Genomic DNA, 14,855 nt, shown 5'->3' on the forward strand with positions numbered 1-14,855 from the left:
CTCTCTCCTTTTCTCTCCCAGATCCTTTTTCTGGAACCTCTATATATTTGACAAATGGGCTTTAAAGCATTTATTGGAGAAAAGTACCCAGTACCCCTCCCTCCCAATCTCCAGCTAAGATCTGCTCCTTCTACGACGCCACCGCTTGGCCCTGAAGCATCATACACAGTCATTTCTAAACAGTGTTTCATAAATTCTAGTGGAATAAGAAGTATAAAAAGGCAGCTCCTTGAAAAAACTGGGATAAAGGAGCAGCATGGTGCCTTGGGCATGGGGGGAACCCGTGGATGTGGGCGCCGCGGGGCCTGGGTGAGGGGTCTGCCTAGTCATGTCCCCAACGTCACTGGGACCTGGGGCAGTAACTTCGTGGCTCACCTCCCGCCGAGGGGCAGGGACACAGGACAGAGGCTGGTTGTGGCCGTGATGCTCTGGACCAGCCTCCCTGGGCCCCCTCTCTCTGCAGCACCTGTGTATCTGGTGAGATGGAGTGCACCTCCCAGCCCTGCCCAGGTACTCCCATGCTCAGGGCCTGCAGGGACCAGGGGCAGTGGTGGGTCCTCAGGGTCCACAGGGGATGCTGGCACCCTCAGAAATAAAATCCCGGGATGTGGTGGTGGCGGTACACCCCAGGGAAGGGTCCCCGTGTATGGGCCTTGAGCTAGGGTTGGAGGGATGATGTGGTTTTACAATACTTCCTCTCCCGGCTCCCCTTGGCAGTGGCCTGTGGCTGGAGTCCCTGGACCCCATGGAGTCCCTGCAGCCGCAGCTGCAATGTGGGCATCCGGCAGCGCTTCCGGGCGGGAACTGCACCCCCAGCTGCCTTCGGCGGAGCCGAGTGTCAGGGACCCCACATGGAAGCTGACTTCTGCAGCCTGCGCCCATGTCGAGGTGAGAGCGGAAACAGAGATCCTGAGACTTCTTGTCAAAACACTCCCAATCACGCCAATCCAGACCCCCATGAAATGGTGGCAAGATTACCCCGAGAGTTCATCACCCCCTAAGAGATCTCTTCTGGAGTAGCCTTCCCCCACCCTCAATCCTCTCTGGTGTCCAGCCTAGAAGAGTCTTGCTGGGACCTCCTGAGAAGGTGTATGGGGTCCTTGGGAGTTGGAGGTTGGGGTGGGGGGCGGGGGCAGGATGTGTTGCTGGAGGTGACCTGGGGTGTTTAGGAGCAAGGGGTAGAGGTGACCTGGAGGTTTGAGTAGAGGTGGGGTAAGTGTCCTGGGTCTGGGAGGCAGAACCTGCAGTGACGTGGGTGCCATCCCCAGGTCCTGGCGGAGAGTGGGGCCCCTGGTCACCCTGCTCCGTGCCCTGCGGTGGTGGCTATAGGAATCGCACCCGAGGCAGTGGCCCACACAGCCCTACTGATTTCTCTACCTGTGGCCTGCAGCCCTGCCCAGGTGAGGGCTGCCCTGGGAGCCCATGTTTCCCACAGCGCCGCTGTCCTCCAGTGCTCATCTCCACCCAGCCCAAGACCCAGGGCACTGTCAGTCCCTTCCCTTGGCCTCACCTGTACCCCCCGGACACCCTTCTCCCTGGGCTCCTGTGCAGTCACCATGACACCCCCTGCCACACCCGGAGCTGATGCTTTCCCAGGTTGGGAGGCCAGGGGAGAGTTGGCTGCACCTGGCTAGGCTGTCAATTCTGTATCTGCAGGGCCAGAGCCTGGGGTGTGTCCCAGGGGCAAGCAGTGGCTGGACTGTGCCCAGGGCCCTGCCTCCTGTACAGAGCTCAGCACCCCAGAAGGGACTAACCACACCTGTCACCCTGGCTGCTACTGCCCAGCTGGGACTGTCCTGTTGGTGAGTGTCCTCCTTGTCTGGCCACAGCAGGGGTGGGGGTGGGATGCAGGGCTGGAAGCCCTGGGTAGGCAAGGAAGGGACAGGTGGAACCCTTGCTGAGGCAGAGCCGAGGAGATGGGGCTGGAGACAAGGAGACCCTGCAGAATTGAGCAAAGGGCACTAAACTTGGAGTTCTTTTTTTTTTTTTTTTCTTTTTTCCAAGAGAGTAAGAGTTTATTACTACATGTGTTTCAGGAGAATAAAACTCGGAGTTCTTGAATGAGCTCTGCCAGCAACGAGCTGGGTGACCTTAGGTTAGTCTCATCTCTCCCTGAGCACATGCTCCCAATGGTAAACTGGGTTTCCAATGGCAAACTGGGCGATGGGTAAAAAAAGTCTCTATGGCCCATGCTCAAGCTTTCTGTCCTCTCATGTTACCAGTTATTTACTGAGCAGCTACTGTATGCTCAGTCCTGAGGGGGCTATGCTATGGGGGACAGGCTCCCCCCTCAAGAAGCCTCTGGTCTGGGGGAACCAGACCAAGAACCCCTAGAATGAAGCTAGAACCATCAGATGAACAGGGAGTGAGATTTGCATGCCACAGTTTAGGGACGAGGGTCAGCCAGGGGGGCTTCTCCTAGGAGGTGGTTCTTGACACGAACATCAGAGATTAGAGGGTTTGGAGAGCGGAGGGCGGTGGACACCCAGGTTGGAAAATGCCAGCGCCTGTGGAGGAGCGTCCACACAAGTTTGCGGGATGGAGGGGAGGGGTTACAGTGACGCTCCTGTCAGTCAGGAACTTGGTGTTGTGATGGGGAGAACAGATTCCAGTCGGATCTGGGCTCACATCGGACTCTTTCATGACTAGCTCTGTGACCTTGGGCAGAATATTCTCATGCCTTAATTTCTTCACTTGTAAAACTTGGGTCACTAAGATGATGCATGAAAAGTGTTTACCCAGTGCATGACACATACTTTTCAATACATATTCAATATTACATTTTTTTTTTATTGAGGCGAAATGCACATAACATACAATAAACTGTTTTCATACTGACTTGCAATCATATGCTGTTGGGAACATATGATTTTAAATTTAAGATGCTGGCAACTTCTTTCCAAACTCTCCCTGTGCAGTAGTTTTTCTGTTTTTATTTTCTCGATGACAGTGTGATTTCTTTTTTTACAATGCTGCAGTAAAAAATTGCACAGTCTGCAGTTCCCCTGGCTGATTTTGTGGGCATTTGACAGTTCAATTCCATGTTCCCTGCAAATGAAGATTATCTTTTACACTTATAATCGGGGTGGGGGGTGGGTGTCCCCATCTTCCACTCATGGCCCCTGCACCTGACTTTCTGCTAATGCCTGGTGGGAGGTGGGTGGGAAGGGGTGTGAATGGCATTTGAGGGTGGGGGCCTGAGGAATTTGGGTGTTGAGCTCTGAATGGGACGGGAACCAGCCAAGTTATAAGGAAGCCAGAAGACGATGATGGTTTTTTTTTTTTAATTCCAGAACAATGCCTGTGTGCCCGCCCAGGACTGCCCCTGTGTCCACAGGGGGCACCTCTACCCCCCAGGCAGTGCTGTGCTGCGTCGGTGTGAGAACTGGTGAGACCTCTCCCCTGTACTGGCCCCATGACCCTCAGCCCCCAGCTCTCCTTCCTCATCTCCAGACTGCCACAGAGATGCCCCCTCCCCGACAGGCTCAGTGGTCTACACCCTGTGGCTGCACCACCAGGCACCCCATACCCACCTCCTCTCTCCTCTCCCACCCTACTCCCACTCTCTGCTTGCTCGTCTCACAGCTCCTGTATCTCTGGGCTCATCACCAACTGCACCTCCTGGCCTTGTGAGGAGGGTGAGAAGAGGGCCCCCACTTTTGACCTTTATACCCTGTTTACTCCTTCCAGGCAGCTGTGGGGCCGGGTTGAGGGCTGGGGAAGGAGAGCCCTAAGAAGGGGGGCTGGAGGGGAGGAGAACAGGGGGGTGGGGAAGCCTGGCCTTCCTTGTCCGTCATGCTCGGCCCGCGCACCCCCGCAGGCTTCTCTAGCCTGTATCCGCTGCCTTCTCCTCCCCACGCCCCTCCTGTGCCTCTTCCCAGGCCAGCCCGAGTGGTCACCCTGGACCCCCTGGAGCGAGTGCTCAGCCATCTGTGGCCCTGCCCGACGCCACCGGCACCGCTTCTGCCCCAGGCTCCCCAGCGCGGCCCCGCCCACCAAGGTGCCATCCGATGAGGTGCCCTCCAGTGTGGCACTGCTGCCCCCGCCTACCATGCCAGCGCCTCTCTGTCCAGGACCCGAGGCCGAGGAAGAGCCCTGTCTGCTGCCGGACTGTGATGGTGAGTGCCCGCCTGGCCACCCACAGGGCTGAGACCCTTCCCTGTGCCTGCAGGTATCTGCCCAAGGCCACCCCTTCCTGTGCTGTCCCCTCAGGAGCAGGGGGCTGGGGTCCTTGGGGCCCCTGGTCGAGCTGTAGCCGGAGCTGTGGAGGAGGCTTGAGGAGCCGGATCCGAGCCTGTGACCAGCCAGCACCCCAGGGCCTGGGGGATTACTGCGAGGGGCCCCAGGCTCAGGGGGAAGCCTGCCGAGTTGTGCCGTGCCCAGGTACCTGCTGGGGGGGGGGCTGCGGGGGGTGGGAAGCGGGGAGCACGGGAGGAGGCGCTGGAGGAAGGATTAAAGGGAGATGAACCAGGCTGGATGAGCCCCCCAGCCCACAACCTGCCCTGTCCCTCCTCCAGTGACCAACTGCACTGCCATTGAGGGGGCCGAGTTCAGTCCCTGTGGCCCACCCTGTCCTCGTACCTGTGATGACCTGGTGGTGAGTCTGGGCTCCCTGGCCCGCCCACTTGACTTCCGATCCTGGAGGCATCTCCCAGGCCCCAGTGCCCGGCAAGGCTGAGGCTCTGGGCTCATGGGCTCTTCTTGGCTGGTCTGTGCAGCTCCACTCGGGCAGGGCGGGGTTGGGTTTCAGGTTTCAATTGGGGCACATCAGGTCTGCTCACTCTTTTTTAAACTTATTTATTAATTAAAAAATTAAGAAACAAAATAAAACATCAACATACATAATCAATAATTCACAATATCATCACTTAGTTGCATATTCATCATTTCTTAGAACATTTGCATTAATTCAGAAAAAGAAATAAAAAGACAATAGAAAAAGAAATAAAATGAACACAGGAAAGAAAAAAAAAAGATTATACCTATCATACCCCTTACCCCTCGCTTTCATTGATCACTAGCATTTCAAACTAAATTTATTTTAGGTCTGCTCACTCTTTTTCCAAAAAGACAAGAGGCCACCTCTCCTGGCCGCCCTAGTCTTAATTACAGCAAACACTCTTCAAATGAAATGTTATTACAAAAACAGCACAAACACCTAGGAGGGAGGAAAATCATCCTATCACATCCTCTTAAAACACCATTAACATTTTGGTATATGAACTCTGGCTCTGTGGTGTGTATGGATGTGTACGAGTGAATATTTTTCAACGCATTTCCTGCACGCCTGCTCAGGCACCATGGAGACAGAAGGTAGCAAAGCCAGACAAGGTCCCTGTCCCCGTGCAGTGCACATTCTGATAAGGCAGACAAACATGAATCAAAGACTCTATAAGATGGGGCTTTGAGACCCAAGTGCAGGGTCCGAGGGAGGTCAGGGAGGGCTCCCCACAGGGGGAGGCACGAGAAGAGGGGGAAATGCCAGCAAAGTCACATCGGCCACCAGCCCAGTTCACAGTCTTCCCCATAGCCCCCAGGTCCTTCCCCAAACTGCCTCTGTCTAAGCCAGCTTTCCAGGTCCCCTGCTGCCCAAGCTTTAAGGAGCCTAGGGGATGCCTTGGTCCCCAGCTCGCTTTCAACCCTCAGTACTGTGGCCTGACATTCAGGGAACGTCCAGCTCCAGGTCCATTCCCGCCCAGGGAAGCTGCAGGGACTCCCCTGTGAGGCTGCCCCTCTCCTTCCCGCTCCTTCCCAAGGGAACCGAGTCAGAAACTCTGGCCTGGCTTTCCTCAGGGACTTGCAGGAGGTCACTGGATGGGGTTGCCACCCTTCCTGTCTCTCTTCAAACTTCAGAACAGAAACTGTGTTACAAATATTAGAAATCAGCAACATCTACATGCTTTCCTTCTCCCTTCCACCCTCCGCCTCTCCTGTTGCTTTGTTTTCCTGCCCTGTGCTCCTCTCCCCACTCTGGCCATGTGACTGTGTTTAATGCTGACCAATGCTCTCCCTCGCTGTCCCCCCAGCACTGTGTGTGGCGCTGCCAGCCCGGCTGTTACTGCCTCCCAGGTCAGGTGCTGAGTGCCAATGGGGCCAGCTGTGTGCAGCCGGGCCACTGCGACTGCCTGGACCTGCTGACCGGGGAGCGGCACCCTCCCGGCGCCCAGGCGGCAGGGCCCGACGGCTGCAGCCAGTGGTGAGAGCCGGGGTACCCCGGGTGCTGGAGGCATGACAAACTTAGGAGGGTACTGCCTTGTGTCTCTGTGGCCACTGGTCTCTTCCAAACCACAGTCATATGGTGCTCATATTTGCTCTCCACAATCCTTGAGAAGATGCAGGCCAGGCACCTAAAGCTCTATTATGGGTCTTTACCTCATGGGTCTTTATTGGAGAAAACTGCCAAGGGCTGGGCGTGTACTCCGGGGTTGAGGGGCAGGAGGGGCAGCAGGTGGAGTGTCTCCTCTACTGTTCGGACCACACAGTCAGGCAGCAGATTCACCTGTCCTCCTTTCCCAGTAGAGTGCCAGAGGAGCTCCTGTGAAGCTGGAGGGATGGGGAGCAGGGTCTGGGAGATGCTGGAGAATAGGGAAAGGGTCACAGATCCCAGCCATTGGAGGGGCCTGGGGGGTGTGGGGTGCAGAGGAAGGGAAATGAGAGCCTAGGAGGTGCGCATGTGAAGGGTCAGAGCTGAGCTGCTGCCCCTTCCACTCTATGTCTGCACTCCCACCCACCCACCCAGCACCTGCCTGGAGGGGAAGCTGAATTGCACAGATCTGCCTTGCCCAGGTACGTCCCCACCTTGTAGGGAGGCAGGGAGAAATGGCCTCAGAGCCAGGAGAGGGAGCACTGGGACTGGAGAAGGGAGGCCTGTGGCTCCCAATGACTCCCATTCTCCCTTTGCAGTGCCTGGAGGCTGGTGCCCATGGTCCGAGTGGACAGCGTGTTCACAGCCCTGCAGGGGCCAGAGGAGGGCCCGCTCCAGGGCCTGCGCCTGCCCCTCACCTCAGCATGGGGGCACCCCATGCACCGGGGAGGCTGGGGAGGCAGGGGTCCAGCATGAGAGAGAAACCTGCCCCAGCCCGGCTGCCTGCCCAGGTGTGATGTCCCCACGGGGCCCCAAAACACCTGCTCTGGCCCCTATGACCTGGTACCTCCTGGCCCTCCTAAGTAGCTGCTTCTGTTTTCCTGGCACAGGAGATGGAGCCTGGAGCCCTTGGGGACCATGGTCTCCCTGTGATGCATGCCTGGGACAGTCCCATCGGAGCCGGGCATGTAGCCAGCCCCCCACCCCTGAGGGAGGCAGGCCCTGCCCTGGGGCTCACACTCAGAGTCGTGCCTGTCCGGATAATTCCACACAATGCACAGGTGAGGGCTTAAGGCAGAGGCCAGGGAGGGTCCCTTGTAAATCTAGGGAGACGTTGACGCTGACCTCCCCCACCCCCATACATATGCTCTCTTTGAGGGGTAACCCAACTCCGTGGGCCTGGGGCAAGGGAGAAGGTCCAGGAGGGTGGTGGGCATGGTGGGAGGGGCTGCCATCTGCATGCTGGGAATCCAGAGGTAGCCTCAGGATGAGCCTCCTTTCCCTGCCCCCCTCTCTGTTTCCCCTTGCTGCAGCCTGCAGGGGTGGCCAGAGTCTTCTCTCCTGCGGGCAGCCCTGCCCCCGCTCCTGCCAGGACCTATCCCCTGGAATCATGTGCCAGCCAGGCCCCACGGACTGCCAACTCAGCTGTGGGTGTCCCCCAGGCCACCTGTCCCAGGACGGGCTTTGTGTGCCACAGGCCCACTGTCGCTGCCAGTTCCAGCCTGGAGCCATGGGTCAGTGCCTCACCCCCACCCCCATCCCATCAGCACCCCAACACCTTCCCTGCCAGGGATCCCCTGCCCCTCTACATGTGGCACCAACCTGGGCCATAGTGTCCCGTGCGTCCCACAGGCTGGTCCGGGTTGGGGGCCTCAATCTCTCATGTCCAGAATGCATGGGGACCATAGAGTTGGGGAGGGATTGATGGGGGCATGCCCCAGCTGTCTGGGGTTCCCACCCCACATTTGTGCCCCTCAGGGCTCCCTGAGAACCAGAGCCGGTCAGCAGGATCTGGGCTCAGCTCCTGGGAGAGCCTGGAACCAGGAGAGGTGGTGACTGGGCCGTGTGACAACTGGTGAGCCAAGAGAGGCCCATGGGTGGGAAGGCCTGCTGGGCCAGCAGTGGGGCTCCTAGGGGAGATGTCTTCTGACACCCTCCCTTGCCCCCAGCACCTGTGTGGCAGGCATCCTGCAGTGCCAGGAGGTGCCCGGTTGCCCAGGCCCTGGGGTGTGGGGTACCTGGGGCCCCTGGGAAGACTGCAGTGTTCCGTGCGGGGGAGGGGAACAGCTGCGCTCCCGGCGCTGTGCCCGCCCCCCCTGCCCGGGGCCTGCCCGCCAGAGCCGCACGTGCCACACCCAGGTCTGCAAAGGTGAGTGCCCAGCCCCAGCCCTGCCTTTCCACTCCAGTCTTAGGTTTCTTTTCAATCTTGGACTTTGATCCTGTCTCCAAGCTGATTTTTGAGTGCTCTCTCCAATGCCTCTATGCAGCTGATGACGGGTGACAGGGAAGCAGCCAGGGGTGGGGCCAGGAGATGCACGGGAGGAGGCATTGAGGGCCGTGTGGGTGCGGAGTTGGGTCCTGATGCAGGTGTTGCCTACAGAGGCAGGTTGCCCGGCTGGGCGTCTGTACCGAGAGTGCCAGCCTGGCGAGGGATGCCCCTTCTCCTGTGCCCACCTCATGCAGCAGGTGGGCTGCTTCTCTGACAGCTGCGAGGAGGGGTGCCACTGCCCTGAAGGCACCTTCCAGCACCGCTTGGCTTGTGTCCAGGTCAGAGCTCCCTCTCCTGCCAGAAACCCAAGGCTCTTCCCTCCCTTCCCCATGGCCAATGCCAGAAGGGACCCCAGGACTAGAGTTAGCTCCTTCCCTGGCAGACCTTCACTGCTCCCTGACAGCTCACCCCTTTCTCACATGGCTCTAAAGAAGCAGTCAGGCTTGCGAGGGGCTTTTGGTGCTAGCCTGGACGGGAGCAGGCAGAGTGAGAACACCCAGATGGGAGCCTATGTTGATGTGGCTTCTGGGGTGTCCTGAGAAGGATGTCCTGGCTCCCAGGGAAGGGGGTGCACCTGCCACCCATGAACACTTCCTGGGCTGCTGCTCATCACTGGTGCATCTCCTGGGCTCCAAACCCTGGCTTGCAGGTCCTGGCAGGGCTCTGGCGCTTCCCTGACCAAGGCATTATGATGTGGCCCTGCCTGGCTGCTGACCCCACGGGGCCCCTCCCTCCTCTGACACAGAGTTCTCTGGCAGAAAAGCGTGGATCCCTACAAGGCTCCCGTGCCCCCCCTCCACTTGATTTGGGCCCCAGTGCCAGTCCAATTTTGCTTCCTGGTCCCTAGCCCTGGTGCCCTGGGCTTTTCACTGCCCCCCTTTTCCCTTTCATGCCCTTATGGGAACACGTCCCCTCACCTTTGCTCTACCTGGCCCCGGACTCCTCTGTCTCCCAGCTCTGGGGTCCAGAAGGCAGGCAGATGTCATGCAGGATTCCTTTCCTCCTCTGAAAATTGGCTTTGCCAGCGCATCTCCCAGGCAACTTCCAGGGTGGCATGGCTAGAAGGGACTCCTTATCTTAGTGTGCACACCACTTAGAGGTGGTACCCTGAGCCCCAGAGAGGGGGAGGGATGCACAGAGAGTAGGTGTCAGAGCTCAACCACACCAGGCCTCCCAACACCCGGCTGAGTGCTCTCTCTACCCACCATGCCCCTCCAAGTTCCTGTTCCTATAATGGACTCTCAGCTCCTGCTGCCATAGCTAAGCACAGCGTGCAGGAAAGCGAACTGACGGCCTCTGGGCCAGCCTCCAGGTGGCATATGTCTCGGGTTCATACATGGGGTGAAAGTAATGCTTGCTCCCTGAAATCTTCTCAGAGTCCCCCATTCCCCCCACTCCCCGCCATGCCAGTTCATTCTCCCCACCCCATCCCCTCTTCTGAGCATGTGTATAAGCCTAGAGGGGTGGCACCTGTCCTGTGTAAACAGGGGCCTGGATGCTGCCCATGCTGAGTGTACTGTCTTCTCTGCTCCTGCCCACCCAGGAGTGCCCCTGTGTGCTGACCGCATTGCTGCTGCAGGAACTGGGCACCCCTGGCCCTGATCCCAGGACTCATCCATCTATTTCGGGAGAGGGGGGTCAACTTCTTGGGCCTGGGGATGAGCTGGGTTCGGGGAAGACCCTTCATGCAGGTTGCAGCAACTGGTGAGGGGGACAATCAGGATGGGGGCAGCTGGGCAGAGGAGGGTGGGTGGGATTGGGGGTCAAGGGAGGTGGTCAGAGGGTGAGAGTGCTGGGAAAGGGGCTGTGGGCAGGAAGGTTGGTTTGCTCTCGCGCCCCTTCCTCACCTGGGCTAACCCTGGCTTGGGCTTCTTGTCCTTTGGGATCTGGGGTCTGAACGTGCCCTGCCCCTCACCACTTGCACCTATCCCCCCAGCTCGTGCATGCACGGGAAGCTGTCCTGTTCTGTGGAGAACTGCTCAGTGGCTGGTGGCTTCAGTCCCTGGAGCACATGGGGTCCGTGCTCCCGCTCCTGTGGTGGGCTGGGCATCCGCACCCGCAGTCGTCAGTGTGTGCATCCCACACCCACTCGCGGTGGCCAGGGCTGCCTCGGGCCCCAACAGGACCTCGAGTACTGCCCCAGCCCAGACTGCCCTGGTGAGGGAAGTAGGGAGGTGGAGGGCAGGGGCGGGGCTAGGAGGGGCTGGGCAGGCATCTGGCTGGACCCAGGCTTTGTCCTTTCCTGTCCCTGCCCATTCCTGTTGCTGTTTCTGGGTCTTTCTTTCTCTCATCCTCTGCTCTGTGTCTCTTCTATCCAGGTACATTCAACATTTCTGGAGCTTTTGCCAACTGCATGATACTATGTGTTGGGGGAGGGAGGTGGGGATCCTGGCCTTGGATCTCAGCAAAGGCAGCACTCTGGAACACCTGGGAGGGAGAGAATTCTCCTGGAGGGACTACTCTCAGAGGACTTCCTGGAGGAGGCAGCACCTCAGGCAGCCTGGAGGGATAGATAGGATGCGCTGGAGGGGAAGGTGCACCAGTTGGCAGGAACAGCATGAGCAAAGTGCTGTGCTTGGGGCCTGGAAGGCCGTGGGAGATGAGGCCGAGGGAAAGGTTGCACCAGATAGCAACCGCTCTGGAACTCTGGCCATTAGGCCTGTTCCTGATGCCCTGCAGGCTTGGAGACATTGCTGAGCAGGGTTTTCCTTTGCACAGGGCCTGGATGGACCACGGTGGAGCCAGTGACAGGCCTTCCAGGTAGCACCAGACTCCTCAGATCCCAGGGCTCTGCCCAGCCTCCTTCATCCAGGCCCTGATTCTCCTGCACCTCTCCCACATTGCTTCCCTTTGGGGAGAGCAAGCCCAGGGCTTCCTCCTTCTGCAGTCCTGCTTCCTGACCTATCAGTAGAGTGCTCCTTCTCTCTCCTCCCCACCAGGTGGCTGGGGCCCGTGGTCCCCCTGGTCCCCCTGCTCCCGCAGCTGCACAGACTCCACTCACCCTGCCTGGCGCAGCCGCACCCGCCTCTGCCTGGCTAACTGCACCAGTGGGGACACTACGCAGGCACGGCCCTGCAACCTGCCCTCCTGCACAGGTGCTCCTTTCACCCTGGACCTCTGACCCTGACCCTCATCTGAGCCCTGACTACCCACTTCCAACTTGGGGGTGCTCATTCTACCTGACCCCCCGAGTCACAGTGTCCAGTCCCTGAATCCCCAGCATATAACACCCTAAAGCAAATATCAATTTCCAACTCTGACGTCTCATCACAAATCCTTTGACTCTGGCCCTTGGCCCTCTCTCCCGACACCAACAGCTGCTGGAAAGTTCTGCCAGCTTCCAGAAAATCCCTAGGTCCTCATTCATGGGTACTGAACACTCTCCTACAGGGTCCCATCCAAATCCCTCAGCAATCCTGTGAGTCAGGGATTACTGTCCCTTTACGATCAAAAGGGGAAACTGAGGCCTGGTTACCAAAGCTACACAATCATTGTCAGATCTATAACCGGAACCCAAAGATATGGAAGCAGGTTGTAGCTAGCTCCCAACAGAGGGAGTCTGCACTGGAGTCGGGGAGAAGGGGAGAAAAGGGGCCAAATTCCATGCAAGCCAGGCTGGCCCCAGCTCCACTTCATCCCGCAGAGCTGCCCCTGTGCCCTGGCCTGGGCTGTGTGGCTGGCAACTGTTCCTGGACTGCCTGGGCCCCGTGGGAACCTTGCTCCCGCAGCTGCGGAGTAGGACAGCAGCGCCGCCTGCGAGCATACCACCCCCCGGGACCTGGCGGGCACTGGTGCCCCAACATCCTTACTGCTTACCAGGACCGCCGCTTCTGCAACGTGCGTGCTTGCCCAGGTGAGAACCCCTGGCTTACCCTTCTTTGCCCTGCCCCATGGGAGGCCCTGGCATCAATGCCATCTCCCAGACACCCTAGCCTGTGCTGCATCCCAGCAGTTCTTCGGGCATGTCCCTCTCTCATATGGACCCTGCCCAGGGCTAGGAGGATATGTGGGGCCTGCCCAAGCTGGACCCCTCACAGGCCCATCTCTTTCTCACGCAGTGCCTGGGGGCTGGTCCCGCTGGAGCCCCTGGTCCTGGTGTGACCGCAGCTGTGGCGGTGGCCGATCCCTGAGGAGCCGCAGCTGCTCTAGCCCACCACCCAAGAACGGGGGTGCCCCCTGCGCTGGAGAGAGGCACCATGTGCGGCTCTGCAATCCTGTGCCTTGTGGTATGATAACGGTGACAGCCCACGTCCCTCCTGCACGTGGCAAGGCTCTTCTGCATCTACCCCATACTCACAATGATGTGTGACATGGGTGGGGAACAGGCTGTTACCCCATTTCCCAGTTAAGATAACCGGGAGTCCCCAGGGTTAGATGGCTGGATCTAGGCACTGGGCAAGGACTCCCTGCGGTGTGTCTGTCCTCTATGCTGTGGGCCCAGAGAGGAGTTGCCGGAAGCCACCCCACCACCCATCCCTGCCTCCCAACTCTGACCGGAGTTTCTTCCCCCACACCTCCTGGGACAGAACTCACTCTCTCAGCTTTCCCCATTCTCCAGTTCCTGAAGAACCAACCACACAGGCCTGTCGAGATTTTCTGAGGCTTTGAGAGTAACCCAGTCGCAAGGGGTCTCAGTTAAGAATGTTCCTGGTATCCATGGGAAGTGAACCGAGCCCGCCCGGCTACTGCAGAGCCCTCCCGCCCCTTCCACCCCTTCCAGGCTTCGGCTCCGTCTCTGTTGGTCCTTCTGAGCTCACCCAGCCCCATCGTCCTTGGTTATACCCAGGAAGTTGCTTTTAGCGTCCCCACACCTGTTAGGAAAGCCCCGTCCACCTTGTCCACTCTCACCCCCCTCCTAATTAACACAAGGAGGCCCACAGGTGACAACATTGGCTCTGCAGATGCACAAATTCAGCCCAGTTCAACAAGCATGTGTCGGGTGCCACTAGGTCCCGGGAACTCACAGGCTAGGGGAGAGAAACATTCTACTTAGAATGTCCTGATCCCAGGGTCTCGCCAATTCCTGTTTCCCTGGGACAGGAGGATGGGCCTGGAGCTTCACAGATGTGTGTATGAAAGCCTATGTGGGGCAGGGGGATGCAGATGGAGCCCTGGGGCTCTGGTCTCTTTTGACTCTTGTCCTCCCCACCTACTCAGAGGAGGGCTGCCCAGCCGGCATGGAGGTGGTAGCCTGTGCCAACCGCTGCCCGCGCCGCTGCTCAGACCTCCAGGAAGGAATCGTGTGTCAGGACGACCAGGCCTGCCAGTGGGGCTGCCGCTGCTCTGAGGGTAGGGGTGGTGTGTGCATGTTGGGGTCAGGGCAGGGGGGTCGGATTCCCTGTGCTGCCGCACTGGTATGTCCGAGTCTCAGAGGCATGTCAGGAAGGCTCAGTGGGAAGTAGCAGGGAGGGCCAGGGTGCCAGCACCAGCCTTCGAGGGTCATCTTCCAAAGACACGGCCCATCTCCATAGGGTTCCTGGAGCAGGATGGCGGCTGTGTGCCAATTGGACACTGTGAGTGCACAGATGCCCAGGGGCACAGCTGGGCCCCGGGAAGCCGGCACCAGCAGGCCTGCAACAACTGCACATGCCAGGCAGGGCAGCTCTCCTGCACAGCTCAGCCCTGCCCGCCTCCTGCCCACTGTACATGGAGCCGCTGGTCAGCCTGGAGTCCCTGTAGCCACTCGTGTGGGCCTGGAGGGAAGCAGAGTCGCTTCCGGTATGGAGCTGAGCTAGGCTAGATGGCATCCCTCCCTACCCCTGGGTCTCCCTGTTCCTGGACAAGGTCACTAGGTCACCTCTCCCTGTCTGACATGGAGTTCCTGGATCCTATCCCCCACGAAGGACTTGGCACCCACCTGGGTCCCAGCCATGGGCTTTATCCCTGATTATCTTCATATTCCCTTAGCCATCCTCTGTGCCCACCCTGAGGTTGTCCCGACCGCAGCCTCAAACCCAGGGTGTCTCACACCTTCTCCATCCCTGCCAGATCCTCCATGTCAGGCTCGTGGGCCCCTGAGTGTCAGGAGGAACAGTCGCAGAGCCAGCCCTGCCCTGGGCAGCCCCCATGCCCACCCCTGTGTCTTCAGGGTGCCCACCTCCGCTCCCTGGGGGACAGCTGGCCGCAGGGAGAGTGCCAGCAGTGGTGAGTGCAGGGGTGGCCATGACTGTCTTGGGTGTGGGGGAGACTCCAGCAATGTCCCTGAGCCTGGGCTTCCACCCCGCAGCTCCTGTACCCCAGAGGGCGTGATGTGCAAAGACACCGAGTGCGCAGGTCTGCAAT

The 14,855-nt window shown here is 59.0% G+C and overlaps 1 protein-coding gene across 1 annotated transcript in view; it reads left to right on the forward strand.

Annotated features, from left to right (window-relative positions):
* LOC143682278 (SCO-spondin-like) overlaps positions 1 to 14,855 on the forward strand; it is a 60,192-nt gene that overhangs the window by 35,869 nt on the left and 9,468 nt on the right. The window contains exons 60-85 of the mRNA XM_077159102.1: positions 464 to 510; positions 718 to 888; positions 1,269 to 1,400; positions 1,657 to 1,802; positions 3,294 to 3,388; positions 3,586 to 3,638; positions 3,882 to 4,118; positions 4,213 to 4,383; positions 4,518 to 4,597; positions 6,027 to 6,196; positions 6,740 to 7,095; positions 7,195 to 7,365; positions 7,618 to 7,818; positions 8,063 to 8,159; positions 8,254 to 8,453; positions 8,685 to 8,851; positions 10,117 to 10,277; positions 10,510 to 10,730; positions 11,292 to 11,333; positions 11,513 to 11,668; positions 12,217 to 12,426; positions 12,632 to 12,799; positions 13,731 to 13,862; positions 14,045 to 14,291; positions 14,562 to 14,717; positions 14,800 to 14,846. Coding sequence (XP_077015217.1) covers positions 464 to 510; positions 718 to 888; positions 1,269 to 1,400; positions 1,657 to 1,802; positions 3,294 to 3,388; positions 3,586 to 3,638; positions 3,882 to 4,118; positions 4,213 to 4,383; positions 4,518 to 4,597; positions 6,027 to 6,196; positions 6,740 to 7,095; positions 7,195 to 7,365; positions 7,618 to 7,818; positions 8,063 to 8,159; positions 8,254 to 8,453; positions 8,685 to 8,851; positions 10,117 to 10,277; positions 10,510 to 10,730; positions 11,292 to 11,333; positions 11,513 to 11,668; positions 12,217 to 12,426; positions 12,632 to 12,799; positions 13,731 to 13,862; positions 14,045 to 14,291; positions 14,562 to 14,717; positions 14,800 to 14,846 — 4,034 coding nt within the window. The remainder of the gene's footprint in view (positions 1 to 463; positions 511 to 717; positions 889 to 1,268; positions 1,401 to 1,656; positions 1,803 to 3,293; positions 3,389 to 3,585; positions 3,639 to 3,881; positions 4,119 to 4,212; positions 4,384 to 4,517; positions 4,598 to 6,026; positions 6,197 to 6,739; positions 7,096 to 7,194; positions 7,366 to 7,617; positions 7,819 to 8,062; positions 8,160 to 8,253; positions 8,454 to 8,684; positions 8,852 to 10,116; positions 10,278 to 10,509; positions 10,731 to 11,291; positions 11,334 to 11,512; positions 11,669 to 12,216; positions 12,427 to 12,631; positions 12,800 to 13,730; positions 13,863 to 14,044; positions 14,292 to 14,561; positions 14,718 to 14,799; positions 14,847 to 14,855) is intronic.

The sequence above is a fragment of the Tamandua tetradactyla genome, chromosome 1 (assembly GCF_023851605.1).
Source record: "Tamandua tetradactyla isolate mTamTet1 chromosome 1, mTamTet1.pri, whole genome shotgun sequence".
Lineage (NCBI taxonomy): Eukaryota > Metazoa > Chordata > Mammalia > Pilosa > Myrmecophagidae > Tamandua > Tamandua tetradactyla.